The following is a 14,796-nucleotide window of genomic DNA, read 5'->3' as shown; positions in this document are numbered from 1 at the left end:
GCTGTTGTTCAGAGAGGGGTGGCCTGTGCCCTCTGGGACCATAGGTGTTAGGGTACCAGCTCTGGGCATCCTTGCTTCCCACCATAGAAGTAACTGCTGGTAGGGGTGGGATGTGCCACCAGAGGGCCAAGAAGACTCAGCTAACTCACTGTCTCAACCAGAGGGGTTCTGCTTCTAAGACGCTTATGTTTCCACTGACGGTTTCACTTGGGCAAAGATTTCCATAAGTAAAAACAAGTTATTGAAGATCACTGATCTGGGTTGTTCTGTTCTAAAGCAGTGCTTCTCGAATGTCGGTGTGCAAAGGGATCATCCAGGGATCTGATCAAATGCAGATTCTGATTCAGCAGGTCTGGGGCGGGGCCTGAGAATACACATTTCTAATAGTGCTGATGCACTGAGGTGTCCATGGAGGACACTTCAGTACTCAGTGTCCTCACAGACACGTGGACAGACATTACTTTTCTTTTCATCTTTGTTTCTTGATGTTATCCCTTAATCTATGCCTGTCTCTATATCTATCTCTATGTCTGTCCATCCATCTATCTGTCTATTGTCTTCACCATGACTGTTTTGTACAGGTATTTGGGCAAGATCAGTGTGACTGTCCATCCCACTGAGTGAGCAGTGAGATACCCATGGTTACCAGGGGGTCATAAGACAGAAGAGAAGGGACACAGCGCCTTGAGTTGCTCCTTTTGGAAGAGCATTCCTTCCTTGGATAGTGTGAGTTCTTAAATATGTCATCCACCCTGGAATGGTCTCTCCCTCCTTGATGTCCTACCAAGGTCAGAGTCCACCATAAGAATTTTATATTTGCTAAATGTGGAAGTCCAACAGACCTGACACCATTCTGAGCCTTAAAAAAAATCTGTAACCCTTGCATGACCAAATGGGACTCTTTATGGGTTGTGTGGAATCCTAAGAAGTCCTCTGCACAGATTAAAGGCAGATCATGGCTTTTATATTGAGGTGGGAAGCCCCATGAAAAGACTGGCAGGACTCCCTGGCAGGGCCACTATCTCACTTTTGTGCTTCTGTAAAACAGCTTGCTTCTAGGAGAGTGGAACCTACCCCTAAGATCCTATTGGTTCCCAAGGCTCACTCATGATTGGTCCATTTCTAACACCTTATTTGCATATGATGTTGCAAAATGTTGCAAAGTCTTGACTGCTAGCCTATAAAAGCCTGTGTAAACCTACACATAGGGTCCAGAGCTTGGAGTGTTAACTCCTCTGTGCCTGCCAGCGTAATAAACCTGAGTTCTCCAACTTTCTGAGTGCTGCTTGGTCTCTCAGCAAGATCCAGGTTGCTGTGACACTGAGCTGTAACACTTTGTTGTAACAATATATGAAGGAGATCATTTCCATTTCCTTCCCTGTTTTGTACAAATAGGAAACAAAATATTTAGGCCTGGGACACCAGCCCTGGCCTCTTATCTGATTAGATTTTTTTCACTTTCTGTTTTATCTCAAATGTACTCATTTCTGTTAGATTTATTGCACTTCATTAAAATGAAGTGTTTATTTCTTGGCCACAGATGATATCAACTGCTTCTGCCTGGGAGTGACTTAATTCCCCCTCCTCTTCCTTTACAGCTGTGACCTAGTTAATTGTAGGTGGGGAACAAACTCTGAAATCGTTCGACTTTCTGCTCTGCTTAGAAATCTTGCTCCATTAAATTGTAGGATGTCCTCCTTAATAACAGGAAGTCAGGTTCCCAGATCAGCAACATTTGTGTCCTTTGTGCATTGAGATAAAGAAGAGTAAGTGCTTTGCCGGCAGTTTCCTGGTGGTTAAGTGAGAGGGGAGAGAGGAGAGAGGCAGACACAAGAAAACGACACAAAGATGAGTCACTCATTGCTGAAACAAGAGTCTAAACGCTCTTTGTTGATGGCGGATTGTAACCTCTGAATGTTCTGCCCTCCCGGCCACAGGGACAAAGGAGTAAGTGATTCAGGGTCTCGGTTTGGCTGTTTCATGCTGGCCTTTGGGGCACTCAACTCCTGAAACACCACATTACTAAGAAACCATTTTAACTGTGGAATCAACACGCATTACTAAGGTTCAGGCTTTTCAAGTCAACGAGTGGGTCCTTATGGTGGGAAGAAAGATTGGATTCCTTTTAACAAAATATTTCTTTTAAGTATTGAATTTCTTTTTCAAGTGGGTGGGAGGGGCAAGGAATAATTGAGTGGAAGTTCCTTAAGTGTTGATTTTCCATTCTGCATATGGCGAAAAGTTCATTTATTAGCCCCTACTGTGATACTCAGAGGCAAATGGCAGTTCTTTTGAAAAGAGTGTCAAAGAATGGAATTGGGAACAGTACAAACCATGAGTGACCCACATCCATTTCTCTCAATTGCCCTAAATCCAAGCATCAAGTTGTGTCGTGGGCCTAGATCAGCAGTTCTCCCGAAGTGTAATGCCGAGGGAAGTTTCAGTCTCACCTGGGAACATGTTCAAAATTCAAATGCCAGGGCTCTACACCCGATCCACTGAGTCCAAAAGTCTGGGCTGAGGCCTGGAAGTCTGTTTTGGCACATCCTGCAGGTGATTCTAATGCAGGCTAAAGCATGAGCACGCTGGCCTGGACTCTGAGGGAACATTATGACTTAAAGGAACTCATCCTTGAGGCACAGAGACCTCAGTGCTGGGCTATGGCCATGCTTCTTTTCCACGGTAGGATCACTGGGGTGTTTATTTAAGAACAGCAATACCAGCTCTCTCCCTCAGGCCCATAAAATCGGAATCCTGAGGGGTGGGGCCCAGGCAAAGCATTTCATTAAAGCTTCCTGGGTGATTCTGACGGGAAAGCAGGGGCCAGGTAAGGGAGGGATGCTAACTTGGCTGGAATGCTGACGCCTGGGGAGAGGGGGCCACAGTCTGTCAAGCAGGATCCAGGCAGGCCTTGCAAACTTGACATTCCAGGCAACGGAGATGTCCAAAGCTACTGGTGGCATCACTGTGATGGGTGGTGGCAGCGGGGGTGGGGGGCGTTTCATTCGGAACCAATTGGTAGTAACCTGTCAGACCCCGCCTTGCAGGTCCCTCCCAGGTACAAGTGTGACAACTGCTAACTCCCCCTCCCTAAATTGGCACAGGTCAAATCCAGCCAAGGTCCCGGAGGCCAGCTGGCCCTAGCAGGAAGCCTCCACTGGCTCTGAAGCCTGGTATCTAGTGGCTTAGGGTGTGCTGGGGACCCTCATGTCCCCAGGCTGTGGTTGTTTCGTCCCTAGCCCGGGCTGGACCAGCATGCTTGTGCCTTTGACCCTGATCTGTGTCTGCTTCTCCGTGAAGACTGGAGCCTGCTGGGGCTGCCGTCCTGATGCCTCACTCTAGCTAACCTTGCTCTAGTTGGGGGCCCTCCTTCAGATCAGATCGGATCCCAATCCCTCTCCTGTATCTTTCCACATCCTGATGCCTGAGCCTACTTCAAACCCACCACCAGAAGCCAACCTACATTCAGGATAATTTAAATGGGGCCACGGCCTCAATAGCCTGAAGCCACTGACCCCTAAAACACCCCAGGCCAGTGTGATCTGCCCACATGGCACCACCCAACCCCAACTTCCTTTTATTATGCTTGGCCCTCAAATGGCAAAACCTGCCCCCTCATGCTAAGGCCCCATGAGTCATTATGAGCAGAGTGTTCAGTGCTGAGTGTCCAGGGGGATGGAGCTGTGAGGACCACGCAGCATGCCACCTGAGCTGGACTTCAGAGCTGGACCTGGGTTCCAGCCTAGGAATGCGATGCAAATCAAGCAGACATGGGAAAGGTCAGGTTCACCCAAGGGCCACCTGAGCAGGGCCCATTAGGGTAAACAAGTCCTAGAGGTCAGCAGCTGTGTGTCTATCTGTGGGAAAGGTCCCAGGCTGTCTCAGGAGCGGCCAGGAACAGGACAGGGCAGAAGCAGTAGGGCAAAAGATGACTATCTAACGGTATAGATAAGTTCCTTTAAAAATTAAACATAGGCTCATCAGATGATCCAGCAATTTCATTTCTGGTTATAGAGCCAAAAAAAAATGAAAGCAGAGACTCAAACAAGTATTTGTACACCCACGTTCATAGCAGCCTTATTCACAAAAGCCACAAGGTGGAAGCAACCCGTGTCCATCAGCAGATGAAGGGATAAACAAGATATGGTATATGCATACAATGGACTATTATTCAGCCTTAAAAAATGAAGCAGATTCTAACACACAGGCTACCACGTGGATGAACCCTGAAAACATTATGCTAAATGAAATAAGCCCAGTCACAAAAGAACAAATACAGTGTGATTCCACTTGCCTGAGGTACCCAGAGTAGGCAAATCCATGGAGACAGAAAGTGGAATGGCGGTTGCCAGGGGCTGGGGGCAGTTTTCATGATGGGGACGGAATTTCAGTTTTGCGTTCTAAAGATGAATGGTGGTGATGGTTACACAACAATGTGAATCTACTTCATATCATTGAATTGTATACTAAAAAATGGTCAAAATGGTAAAAAAAAAATTTTTGTTTATGTATATTTTACAACAATTTTTTTTTAAAGATTAATATCTAAAACCCAGAGGGTTAGAGCATGTGAAACCTGCCAGGTAAATGCTTCACCCAGGAAATGAAGGAGTTGTCATCCTGGTTTGGGCTTTGAACACACGTTTAATTTCATGAAGCCCTTGCCATGTAGGTGGTTGTTTTTTACATTGTGAAATCCAGCCTGAGTTTTGGTGGAAGAGGTGGGGTGTTCCCTTGAGAGGGTGCCTCAGGCTGCTTAATTGTGGTCAAACTCACGAAGGAGGTCTCAGACCCGCCCATTACCTGTCCTTAATTAACAAGAAGCCTGCTCCCAGCTGTGACACAGCAAGGCCATCTTCCTGGGTTTATTAAGAAACACGAGCAGAAGGCACTTAGCTCCTAAGCGTCTCCTCACAGCCGAGTCTTAAATCATCACCTTTGTTTCTGCATCGAGGAAGAAATAACCAATACCCTGATCCAATTTCCTCCCTCTCTCATGGAAATTTACCTCAAATTATGCCACATAGAGACCTTTTTGAAAAAAAGGAAAGAATTCATCATACTGTATTGTTCATGACAAGTCAAACAAAGTCTCAGCTAGTTTCCCTTATAGACGTTCAGATGCTTTCATGGCCTGGGTGGGTGTAATTACGTTTTTTCTCTTGAATCATTAAAAGCCATTACATTTCTTCCCAGCGCCTGCTTTTCTGCTCCTCCTGCCTGTCCAATTTTAGGGTTGCCAGTTGAGGAAAAGGACCTCTTGCAAATTCAGAGAAACAGTGAGCCTTAGGTTAAGTAATTGTTTCACTTATGTGGGCCGTCTGGCGTCTGTCAGAAATTGGGAGGCCATGGAAGAGATCTAAACAAAGGGAATTTTTAAAAGATTTTTTCTTATTGAAGTATAGTTGATTTACAGTGTTTTGGGTGTACAGCAAAGTGATTCAGTTATATATGTATAAAAAGAATATATATATTCAGATTCTTTTCCATTATAGGTTATTACCAGATATTGGCAGATATTGAATATAGTTACCTGTGCTCACAGTAGGTCCTTGTTGTTTTTTCTATTTTATATCAGTCGTGTGTTTCTGTCAATCCCAAATCCCTAATTTATCCCATCTCCCGCTTTCCTCTTTGGTAATAAGCAAAGGGAGTTTCAGAAGGCTGAAGTGGGTACCTGCTGGAGCCCTCCTTCCTCCTCACCTGTACTCCTGTAGCTTGGCAGATCCCAACTCACCTGCTTCCTTCCCCCTGCAGGTCATTATGCCCCAGTGGGAGCTTGACTACTGCCCAAGCAGGGAGGCTGTGAAATCCCCTGTCAGGTAGATGGACCAGGGTCCAGCCTGCCATGCTTTCCCTCCAGCCTTCTGCCCAGCTGTGAATACCTGGCTTGCCTTTTTGTATGTCTTTTGGGATGTTTGCTCTCAGGCCACCTAATTTCTGGCCTTCTGGTAGACCTGAACTCTAAATTCATTATTCACAGACATTTTGATTGCCTGCTTTGCACTCATTGATTCCCCTTGACCTTTAAACTCTGGATATCTCTGGATGCCTGGGTCCACTGTCCTGATTTGCTAACCATAATCTGCCTGCATCTCCAACCCCAATATAATTGTTGGTTTTCCAAGCTCTGTTGCTAAATCCTAAGCCATCTTTACTACCCCCGGTCAGCCATGGATGCAGAACAGAGCACACCACTCGTAATCAGGCTAATTTAAATGGTTCCAAAAAGCAGCACTCCAAATAGATATTTTCATCCATAAGAGATCTTAATGAGAAAGTACAGTATTAAATTCTTCAGTGGTCACCCAGGCAACTCACCACATTGATGAGCTTATCCTAAGACAGATCTAGTTGTGTATATACCAAAGGATTTGCTTCTTGGCTCACTTTGAGTTTGTAATACAAATGTCCAATTCATGGACTAACCCAACCCTCACTCAGCAACTCCACTAAGGAACTCATGGTTGCTTTTCCTCTGATTTTATGTGTTTTGGGGTTTACTGTCATTGTTATGTGTGTTGTTTCATAAGAAGACTTTTATTAACTCTAGAAAATGTGAGGGACTAGAAGAGAATGGATTTGTTGCCACTACCACGTTGGAACACCGTCTCTAGAGGCAGACATAGCTGTGGGTGGTTGGGGTCCTGCCCTCTGGACTGGGTGACACTAAGGATACAGAGCACCAGTGTGGGACAACATGGTGGTCAGGAGGTGGTCTCCCGGCTGGGCTCCTCGGATGGCAGGCATCCTTTGTATCTCCACTTTCCTTTTCCCCTTGAGAAAAGCATTCTAAGAAAGCAAGGGGAAAATGTAGCTTAGAGAATGGCTTCCCAGAGTCATTATCTCACTAAAATTGCATCTGACCTACAAAAGTGGCATCGACCTCACCTCCATTAGCAAGGCCATTCCATCCCCATTCATCATGCCTCCAGCATTGTCATTGTCATAGTGTGTCATGTCTTCACTACTGAGTAAGAAAGGGGACACAGAGCTAACCCTATATGCCTGCTCTTTGAGAGGCCAAAACAAGGACAATGGAGACTCCTGTGACCCAGCTTAAGCTCCTCCAGGGTAGATTTTATGAAGGCACGTCACCCAAAGGCAGCAGAAAAAGTCACAAGCCTATGCTTTTGTATAAAATACACATTTTCGTTCATTCTTTGTCCTTATATTTCTATTAAGTTCAAGACACTAAGGATTTTAAAAAAAAAAAAAGTAGGATTGCTGAATTAAAAGGAATTTTAGAGAGGAAAGAGACGCTTTACTAGAAATGAGTAACCAATGTTTGAAAACTAATCTATTATTATGAACCACGTAGTATTATACACAGGGTAACGCCCGCAGCTGGGGCAAGAGTTAAAAGGAATTTAAGCTATAGGCAAAAAAGTAAATGTTCTTGTCACAATTTACCTCTTTCCAACTCTACCTCCCTTCCTTTATGTCTGGAGAAGAAACATTAACTTCCTCCTCACCGAGTTATCCTCAAACATCCTCACAGATTCTAGACACAAATTTTCTAATGTCTTCTTTGTTCTACTTGGAGGGAAAGTTATCTCTCGACAGCTCTCCTCTGAGCAGTAACTCACCCGCGTGTTCCTTTGTGAGAAGGAAGTGGAGGTGGTTCTCAAGCAGCAGGCAGACCCTTCTCCCCACGTTACAGCTTCACTCCTGACAGTCCCCAGACCATTTATCTTTCCAAGTGTTTGCAAGCTCGAAACGAACCTGGGAGTCTATATTTTCACATAAGGCAGTGATCACATAAACACATACTTGCAAAATATATGTTCAAAAACCATCCTGGGCCACTGAGTTCCATGGAAACCAAATAATAAGAGATTAAGAGAGAAGCTGGGGGCCTTTAATTTCTCTTCAGGGTCTGGAATAAAATCAGGAGGCCCTTGATTTTATTTCTACTGGGGCCTGGCATGTATATGAGAACTGACTTTCGTAACCAGGGTAATTGATAGGATGACATCACTTTTATGGCCCCAGGATCCCTTGTGTAGTGGTTTGTAGAGCTGGGGTGGAGGGGGGGAATATGTCTAAACATAGCTCTTGGCGTGCAGCTCTGCAGCGCTTAAGCCAGAGGGCAGCTCCTGCCTTTCTGCTACTTTCCCAGGGACCCAAAATATTTTTATGTACCCGGCTAAGCATTTTTTAAAAATTATTCACCCACCCGCAGATGATCAGAGTGCACTCCCTAGCATTTATATGAACGGGTTCTCTTGGGTTCCCAGGTTAAAGAATGGTGACGTACTGATGACTCTTGGTCAGAGCTGGGACATTTTCCAGACCCAAATATGGGATTAAATGTGTGAGTGGGCCAGCCTAAAATGGCTCAGGGTTTCAAAAGATTGTTTGGGTTTGAGTTTTGCTGGTCACCCACTCACTTTACCATACAAGCACTATTTCTAAATATCCTTTTCCCAAAGAGCTGGCGCTGGGATTACAAAGTGACAAATGGGAACTTCTAGAAGTGTTTGGACTTTTCCCAGATGGTGGGCGTCAGAGTGTCAGGAGCAGAAGGAGAAGGAGGGGGAGGGGAAATTCTGGGCTCTCCTGCACCCTCTGTCCTGGTTTCCTCGGAGTCCATCTACAGGCCTGGGGTTCAGTCAGGAAAGAGGGCAGGCCGGCCCTCTAAAGGCAGCACTGTCTCCTGGCTGTGGGACCCCATCCTACCCAAAGGCCATGCATAGAACTCAATCAGGAAGGCAAGATCACTATCACTTCATATCCACTAGGATGACTATCATCAAGGACAGGCATTGATGAGGTTGGCAAGGATGTGGAGAAATTAAAACCCTCGTACACGGCTGGTGGGAACGTAAAATGGTGCAGCCACTATGCAAGAACAACTTGGCAGTTCCTCAAAAGGTTACACTTGGAGTTAACATATGATCCAGCCATGCCACTCCTTGGTATCTCCCCAAGAGAGATGAAAAATATACATCTGCACAAAAACCTGTGCATGAATGGCCACAGCAGCACGATTCATGATAACCCCAGGGTGTAAACAACCCAAATACCCACCGATGGATGAATGGAGAAGCAACTGCGTTATCTCTACCCAGTGGAATTTTATTTAGCCAAAAAGAAGTCAAGTGCTGATACGGGTCACAACAGGGATGAACCTTGGAAACGTGCTAAGTAAAAGGAACCAGTCACAAAGACAACATGCGTGTAAAGTGTCCAGAACAGGCAAATCTAGAGAGGTAGAAGGCACATTAGTGGTTGCAGGTGGCTGGGGGAAGGAGGGAAAAAAATGGGAAGTGGTGACGCCTCTCTAATGGGGATGTGGTTTCATTTTGGGGTGATAAAGATGTTCTAAAATTAGACCGTGGTGAGGGTTGTACAATCCAGTACACTTTAAATGGGTGAAGTCCATTGAATTGTACACTTTAAATGGGTGACGTGTATAGTATATCAATTATATCTCAATAAAGTTGGGGGGGTTAGAATACTAACAAAGGATTATGGGCCACCTTCATTTGAAGGTTGAAGCCTCCAATTCTGCCCAGATCAGCGTTTTGGTTACACAAGGAGCTTTAATAAGAAAGACATTCAACAGATGGAAGAACTAAATGTACGATAGATTCAAACCTAATTTGGATCCTGGGTTGGAAGTCAGGAGGGGAATATGCAGTTCAAGTTGAATTTAGTAGCTAAGAGCGTATGTCACACAGAAATGTTAACTGTACACAAAACCCAAAAGCAACCTGCTTTCTACAAAACCTGAAGATGGTGGACGTTTCTGAACACGCCTGTGCTGCACCCCGCCCCAATGATGCAATGATGTGGATTCACTGATTTTCCAACACCTTCTCAGGCTCACTTTGGAATATTCTCCTTAGTTCTTCCAAGAGAACAGATGTGGCTTTTAGTAAGGCCTTAATTCTGGCTGAAATGTCTTGGCGTTGGGTCTCAACTGGGCGGGGCCTCAGTGTTGGAGAAACTGCCCTTTACCCTCAGGTTCTGTAAAGGATAACGTTAACACATTCAAGAGAATCTTTTCCAAAGTGCTACTTGTGCCTCCTGCTAGCTGACCTTGACCTGACAGATTGTAGGGGTTCTCCTGTCAGTCTTCACATTTTCTAAAAGAGATGTCAATAAGTCATCAGTGAATAATCAAGATGGGGTAGCTAGATTGCATTTCTGAATATTTTCTTCCGTTGCTATAAATAGACTTCTCTGCATGTGTGCCATTTCCTGTGCGCTGGTGTGTTTGCAAATTTCACTCATCGTGGCGATACACGTGACTTCCAACTTAGCATTTTTTCCAAGTTCTTCTCAAAGCAGTAATTATGTCTGGAAACATCCCTGGAGTCAGGCAGAGGCACTTATTGCTTTTTTAAAAATTCCTCTGTCTTTACAAAAACAGTAAAGGAGAGTCTGGGAGCAGGGATGGAAAACCCAAAGGCATGAGATCGAGATAGTGGGGCCACAGGTGGGAGCAGCCGGGAGAGGGGTGCCCAGTCAGGGCCCTGCATGGCCCCATGTGCACTTCGAGGTCCCACCCGCCTCTCCTGCCTTTGTCCCGGGCAGGAACTCCTGGCTTCACGACGCTTGCCTCCCCACAGGGTCAGCCCTGGATTTAGAGTCCCCAGGTTCGATTCCCTTCCCAAATGTGCAACCACAGATCCCAGCCTTCCTTCCTACCATTGATGTCACTCCAGAGCACACAGTAGGCAGACGAGCAGCAACTGACCCAATCAATGCCTGGACTCGTGAAAGGAGGGACAATGCAGAACCGCTCTTGGTTACATCCTCCCGGTATCTTATGATGTTCCCCTCCCTTCACACCCAGCAGGTCACTGATTCTTTACTCTTTAGGTTAAGTGATCAACTGCCTAAGTGGCAAACCACCTAGAAAAACCCCGATTTTCTGTTATTTTTGAAGAAAAAATAAAGTACTTAAAAGGAGCTGGGAGTCAGTAAGACAAATCCAGGTTGTTGGCTTGCCTAGTGAGCCTGGTGTCACATCCCAGCACCACTGCAATGTCCGTGTCACCTGGACAGGTCACTCTGACCTCCTTCTCTGTAAAATGAGGGTGCACGCACACACACACAGACACACGTACCCACACGCACACAGACACACAGACACACAGACACAGCACATCTGTATCTAACTGCCCCAAGCATGATAAATCCCTTTTTAAAGCATCATGGTCGATGGTAGTGGTGCTATTTGCATGCACAGGCTCTCATCTCAGATGCTGCCCTGCGAATGTCTGAATTAGCAGCCTAAAGTCCAGGGCAGAATCAGAGACAGGATTAAAGAGACAGAGCCCAGGAAACTGGGTAGCCTCCTCCACCGGCACTCGGGCACACCCTGTCCCTGTAACCTGTGCTTCTGTGGGCTCAAAGACACCTGCTGCTACTACCAGACTCAGACTGCAGATCCAGAGCAAGTCTCCCCAGAGGACATCCCTGTGCCCTTGTGTGGTAAAGACATCAGGGCAGTTTGAGTAGGTCTTGCTGTTCTCAAGAATTAATATGTTTATATTTAGGCATGTTTTTAAAAAGCTTATTATGGCACCTTTCAACTTAACAGATTCCCAGACCATAAGCTAAGTATATATTTCACTTTTTAAAAAATTTTTAAAGTCACATTATTTAATCAGAGAGTAAAACAGTGCCTTTAAAACTGTCCCCAACTATTCCATAATTACATGCTCTGGATAAGAGGCTGGTTCACAGCCAAAATCCCCAAAGGATGAAGAGCATGAGTCTCGGGACAGAGGCAAAAGCCAACCACGATAGAGCTTGCCTTTGCTTTTTTCTTGAAAATACCAAGGCAGTTAGCTAATGTTAATGGAACAATCACTTTCCACACCCTATTTCTTTTTTAATTTAGCTTCTTTCTTTTTCTCTCTCCTTCTTTCCTTCCTTCTTTCCTTCTTCTTCCTTCCTTCTTCTTTCTTCCTTTTTCTTTTCTTTTCTTTCTTTCTTTCTTTCTTTCTTTCTTTCTTTCTTTCTTTCTTTCTTTCTTTCTTTCTTTCATTCTTTCTTTCCCCCTTTCTTTCTTTCTTTCTTTCCTCCTTTCTTTCTTCTTTCCTTCTCCCTCCCTCCCTCTTTCCCTCCCTTCCTTCTTTCTTGTAAAATTATCTCTGCCGATGGAATGTTTATAAAAAGACAAGATTCCTTAGTAACCCCCACCCCAATCCTTTACTATGGGGTGTGTGAAAATAAAGGAATAATACTCAGGAATGAAATCATGCAGTTTTATCCATGGAGCCATTACTCAGGGAAAAATGATAAAACTCATCAAAGAAGAGTTTAAATGAAAATAACCTTCATCTATTCATGAAATTAATTAGTGCGTGGATCCTCTAGCAAAAGGAAAAAAGGGATCCAGAGAAGATGATTTAGAGAAACATCAATTTTGAAATGATCTCAAGAGTCTTCATCTCTCAGTAGTAGATAATATCCTTGAATTATCTAATCATGGCAAATGCTTCAAAAAAATTAAATTCAAATATACGCCACACCCTGCATTATTCACATCTGGTGACTTAATCCCCACAACAGCCCTGAGAGGTTGGTGGGAATCCCATCTCACAGATAAAGATCTACTAAATCAGAGAAGGTAATCTGTCTAAGGTCACACAGTTAGTGGTAGGGGGGAGTTCAGACTGCCTCGTGTCTGACTTCAGGACACTCCCGGAGTTAGTGTTGCGAGCTGTGTGCATTGTGTTCTACCACTTTTCTGATGATCTTAAAGGTTGAAGTTGAAGAGACAAGATAATCAATCAAAAGAATGAGCAGAAGGCAAATATGCCTCAGTAACTACCCTGCACTCAAAACGACATTGAGACTAAACACGCTCTTCCCTTAACTGTACAGGTCGTCTTGTCTGAATCCTCTGCCGCCAATTCCCTCCCCTTCTCCCTCTGGAATCGCATCTTTTGGTGTATAATCAATTGAATTAGGATACAGATGCCCTTATGAAACATGGTTAAAAAAAATAAGCAAAACAACAATCATAATAAATAATAATAATCAACAATAATCAAAACTCAGAAGAACTTGATTGACACCTCAAATAGCTGTTCTTTAACTGGATGTCTTTCCTGTGACGTGATAAGGTCACAGAGCACTTATAGAAGATGGCCCATCCTGGGGAAGAAGGAGAGACTCCCTTTACCCGCTTTTACCCGCTTTCCTCCAAAATCGCAGATGTGGATGTTAAATCTAATAGATAAGTTTTCCCACTGCCCTTTTCTTCCTAACCTAAACTTGGGAAATTTTCAAAGTCCATGCCTTGGGTTTTTACAAATTGCCCACAGAAATAGCAGTTTCTCCGGGGTTGATCTAAACCTGGATTTTTTGCTTCGCTGTGCAAAAAAAAAAACAAAAAAAACAAAAAAAACCTCTGATTCGCGAAGTTTTAAGAGTTAAGAGACTAGATGGAATGCCTTGGGAATGTTGGCAGGGAGGCTGCAAATCCGTCCCCTTTCCCTCTCACCCTGGATGGAATCCCGGAGCCGCAGGAACACAGTGATGGCTCCGGGTTCACGTTCCTCCCCAGGCTCTGTTTGACCTGCCCCGGAGTCAGCCGGGGTGTCCGCCTCAGTCCACCCAGTGCCATTATCTGCGGAAGGAAGGCTCAGTTTTACCTCATCTCTGGGGAGTTCCCGGAGGCAGAGAGACCACATTTTAATTTAGGAGCCATTTGCTACTCCTTGAGGGAAAACAGTCCCTGAAGATGAGTGAGGGTGGTGGTGAGGGAAGGTGGGGGCGAGGAGACAGGAACAAGAGAGAGTTATTTTGATCGCATTTTTCCCGGGCTGATTATATCTTAGTGACATTTGAACTTTGGGAAAGAACACAGCCCTGCGTGTGGGGCCTGGGACCGAGGGGCAGAGGCGGGGCCAGGGGCTGGCATGGCTGCAGGGCCGCTGGGCTCTGAGGACCTGCTGAGTAGCTGGGACCGGCTGGCGTGGCGCCTGACTCGCCGGGCGCTGAGGACATGCCGAGGAGGGAACCTGCGGGGTCTGCAACTGGTGCTGAAGCCGTGGTGCATCTCCAGGGCTGTCTACCAGGTGGGACCAGAAGCCCTCTTCTGTTTCTTTGCAGCATGAGCAATCCGTGGGGAATGCTGGGGAAGGGGCGTAAAGGTGGTCACCCGGGTATCATGTGTAATAAATAAGGGGAGGGGTTTGCCGTGGTGCAGCACCTTCGAGGTGCCGGGCACTGGGAGAGGTGCTTTGTAAGCAGGACCTGATTCGGTTTTTCAGATAACCCAGTAACGTAGGTGTGTATGTCACCACTGGGGGATGAGCTTGTTGAAATAGGGATGGATGCAGGTTGTTCAGTTACTCAGCTGGTAAATGACAGAGCCCTGTGATTTACACCCAGGTTTTCCTGGCGCAAAGATGAGAATGCCCGTTCCACCAGTTCATGCTCCTCTCTCAAGAAATGCTGCCTTCTCAAAGTGTGTGTGTGTGTGTGTGTGTGTGTGTGTGTGTGTGTGTAGGTGGGGGGAGGGTGCAGGGGTAGCGACAAGCTGATGAGGGATGTTGGCTGTAGGGGGACAGGAGGGGAGGAGGGAAGAGTGCTGAGCACCACATCGGGTCCCCATTCTCACCTCCCCCCACTCGGGTGGCTTCCCTAGCAGCCTCTGAATTCAGACATCCACACACAGCCTCTTCTCAAATGTGAGAAAGAGGGAAAGCTTTCTGTAGAAAGGTGGCCCTTCTGAGTCAATTGGCGAGGGCTCCAGAGTTCTTAAAAAGGGGGAAACCAGAGTCTGCTTTCCTGTCCATCTGTCCAGACCCGGGCGTTAAGCCA

The 14,796-nt window shown here is 45.7% G+C and overlaps 1 protein-coding gene across 5 annotated transcripts in view; it reads left to right on the top strand.

Annotated features, from left to right (window-relative positions):
- The window catches only part of FRMD4A (FERM domain containing 4A), a 577,190-nt gene that overhangs the window by 289,693 nt on the left and 272,701 nt on the right, over window positions 1-14,796 (top strand). The window contains exon 1 of one of the 5 annotated variants that reach the window (XM_064479528.1): window positions 13,875-14,048. The exons of the other annotated variants lie outside the window; for them this stretch is intronic. Coding sequence (XP_064335598.1) covers window positions 13,890-14,048 — 159 coding nt within the window. The 5' untranslated portion in view covers window positions 13,875-13,889. Of the gene's footprint in view, window positions 1-13,874; window positions 14,049-14,796 lie in introns of those variants that run through there. 5 annotated transcript variants of the gene reach the window in all.

Source organism: Camelus dromedarius, chromosome 26, assembly GCF_036321535.1.
Source record: "Camelus dromedarius isolate mCamDro1 chromosome 26, mCamDro1.pat, whole genome shotgun sequence".
NCBI classification, from domain to species: domain Eukaryota; kingdom Metazoa; phylum Chordata; class Mammalia; order Artiodactyla; family Camelidae; genus Camelus; species Camelus dromedarius.
This window is presented reverse-complemented; position numbering and strand designations above follow the sequence as displayed.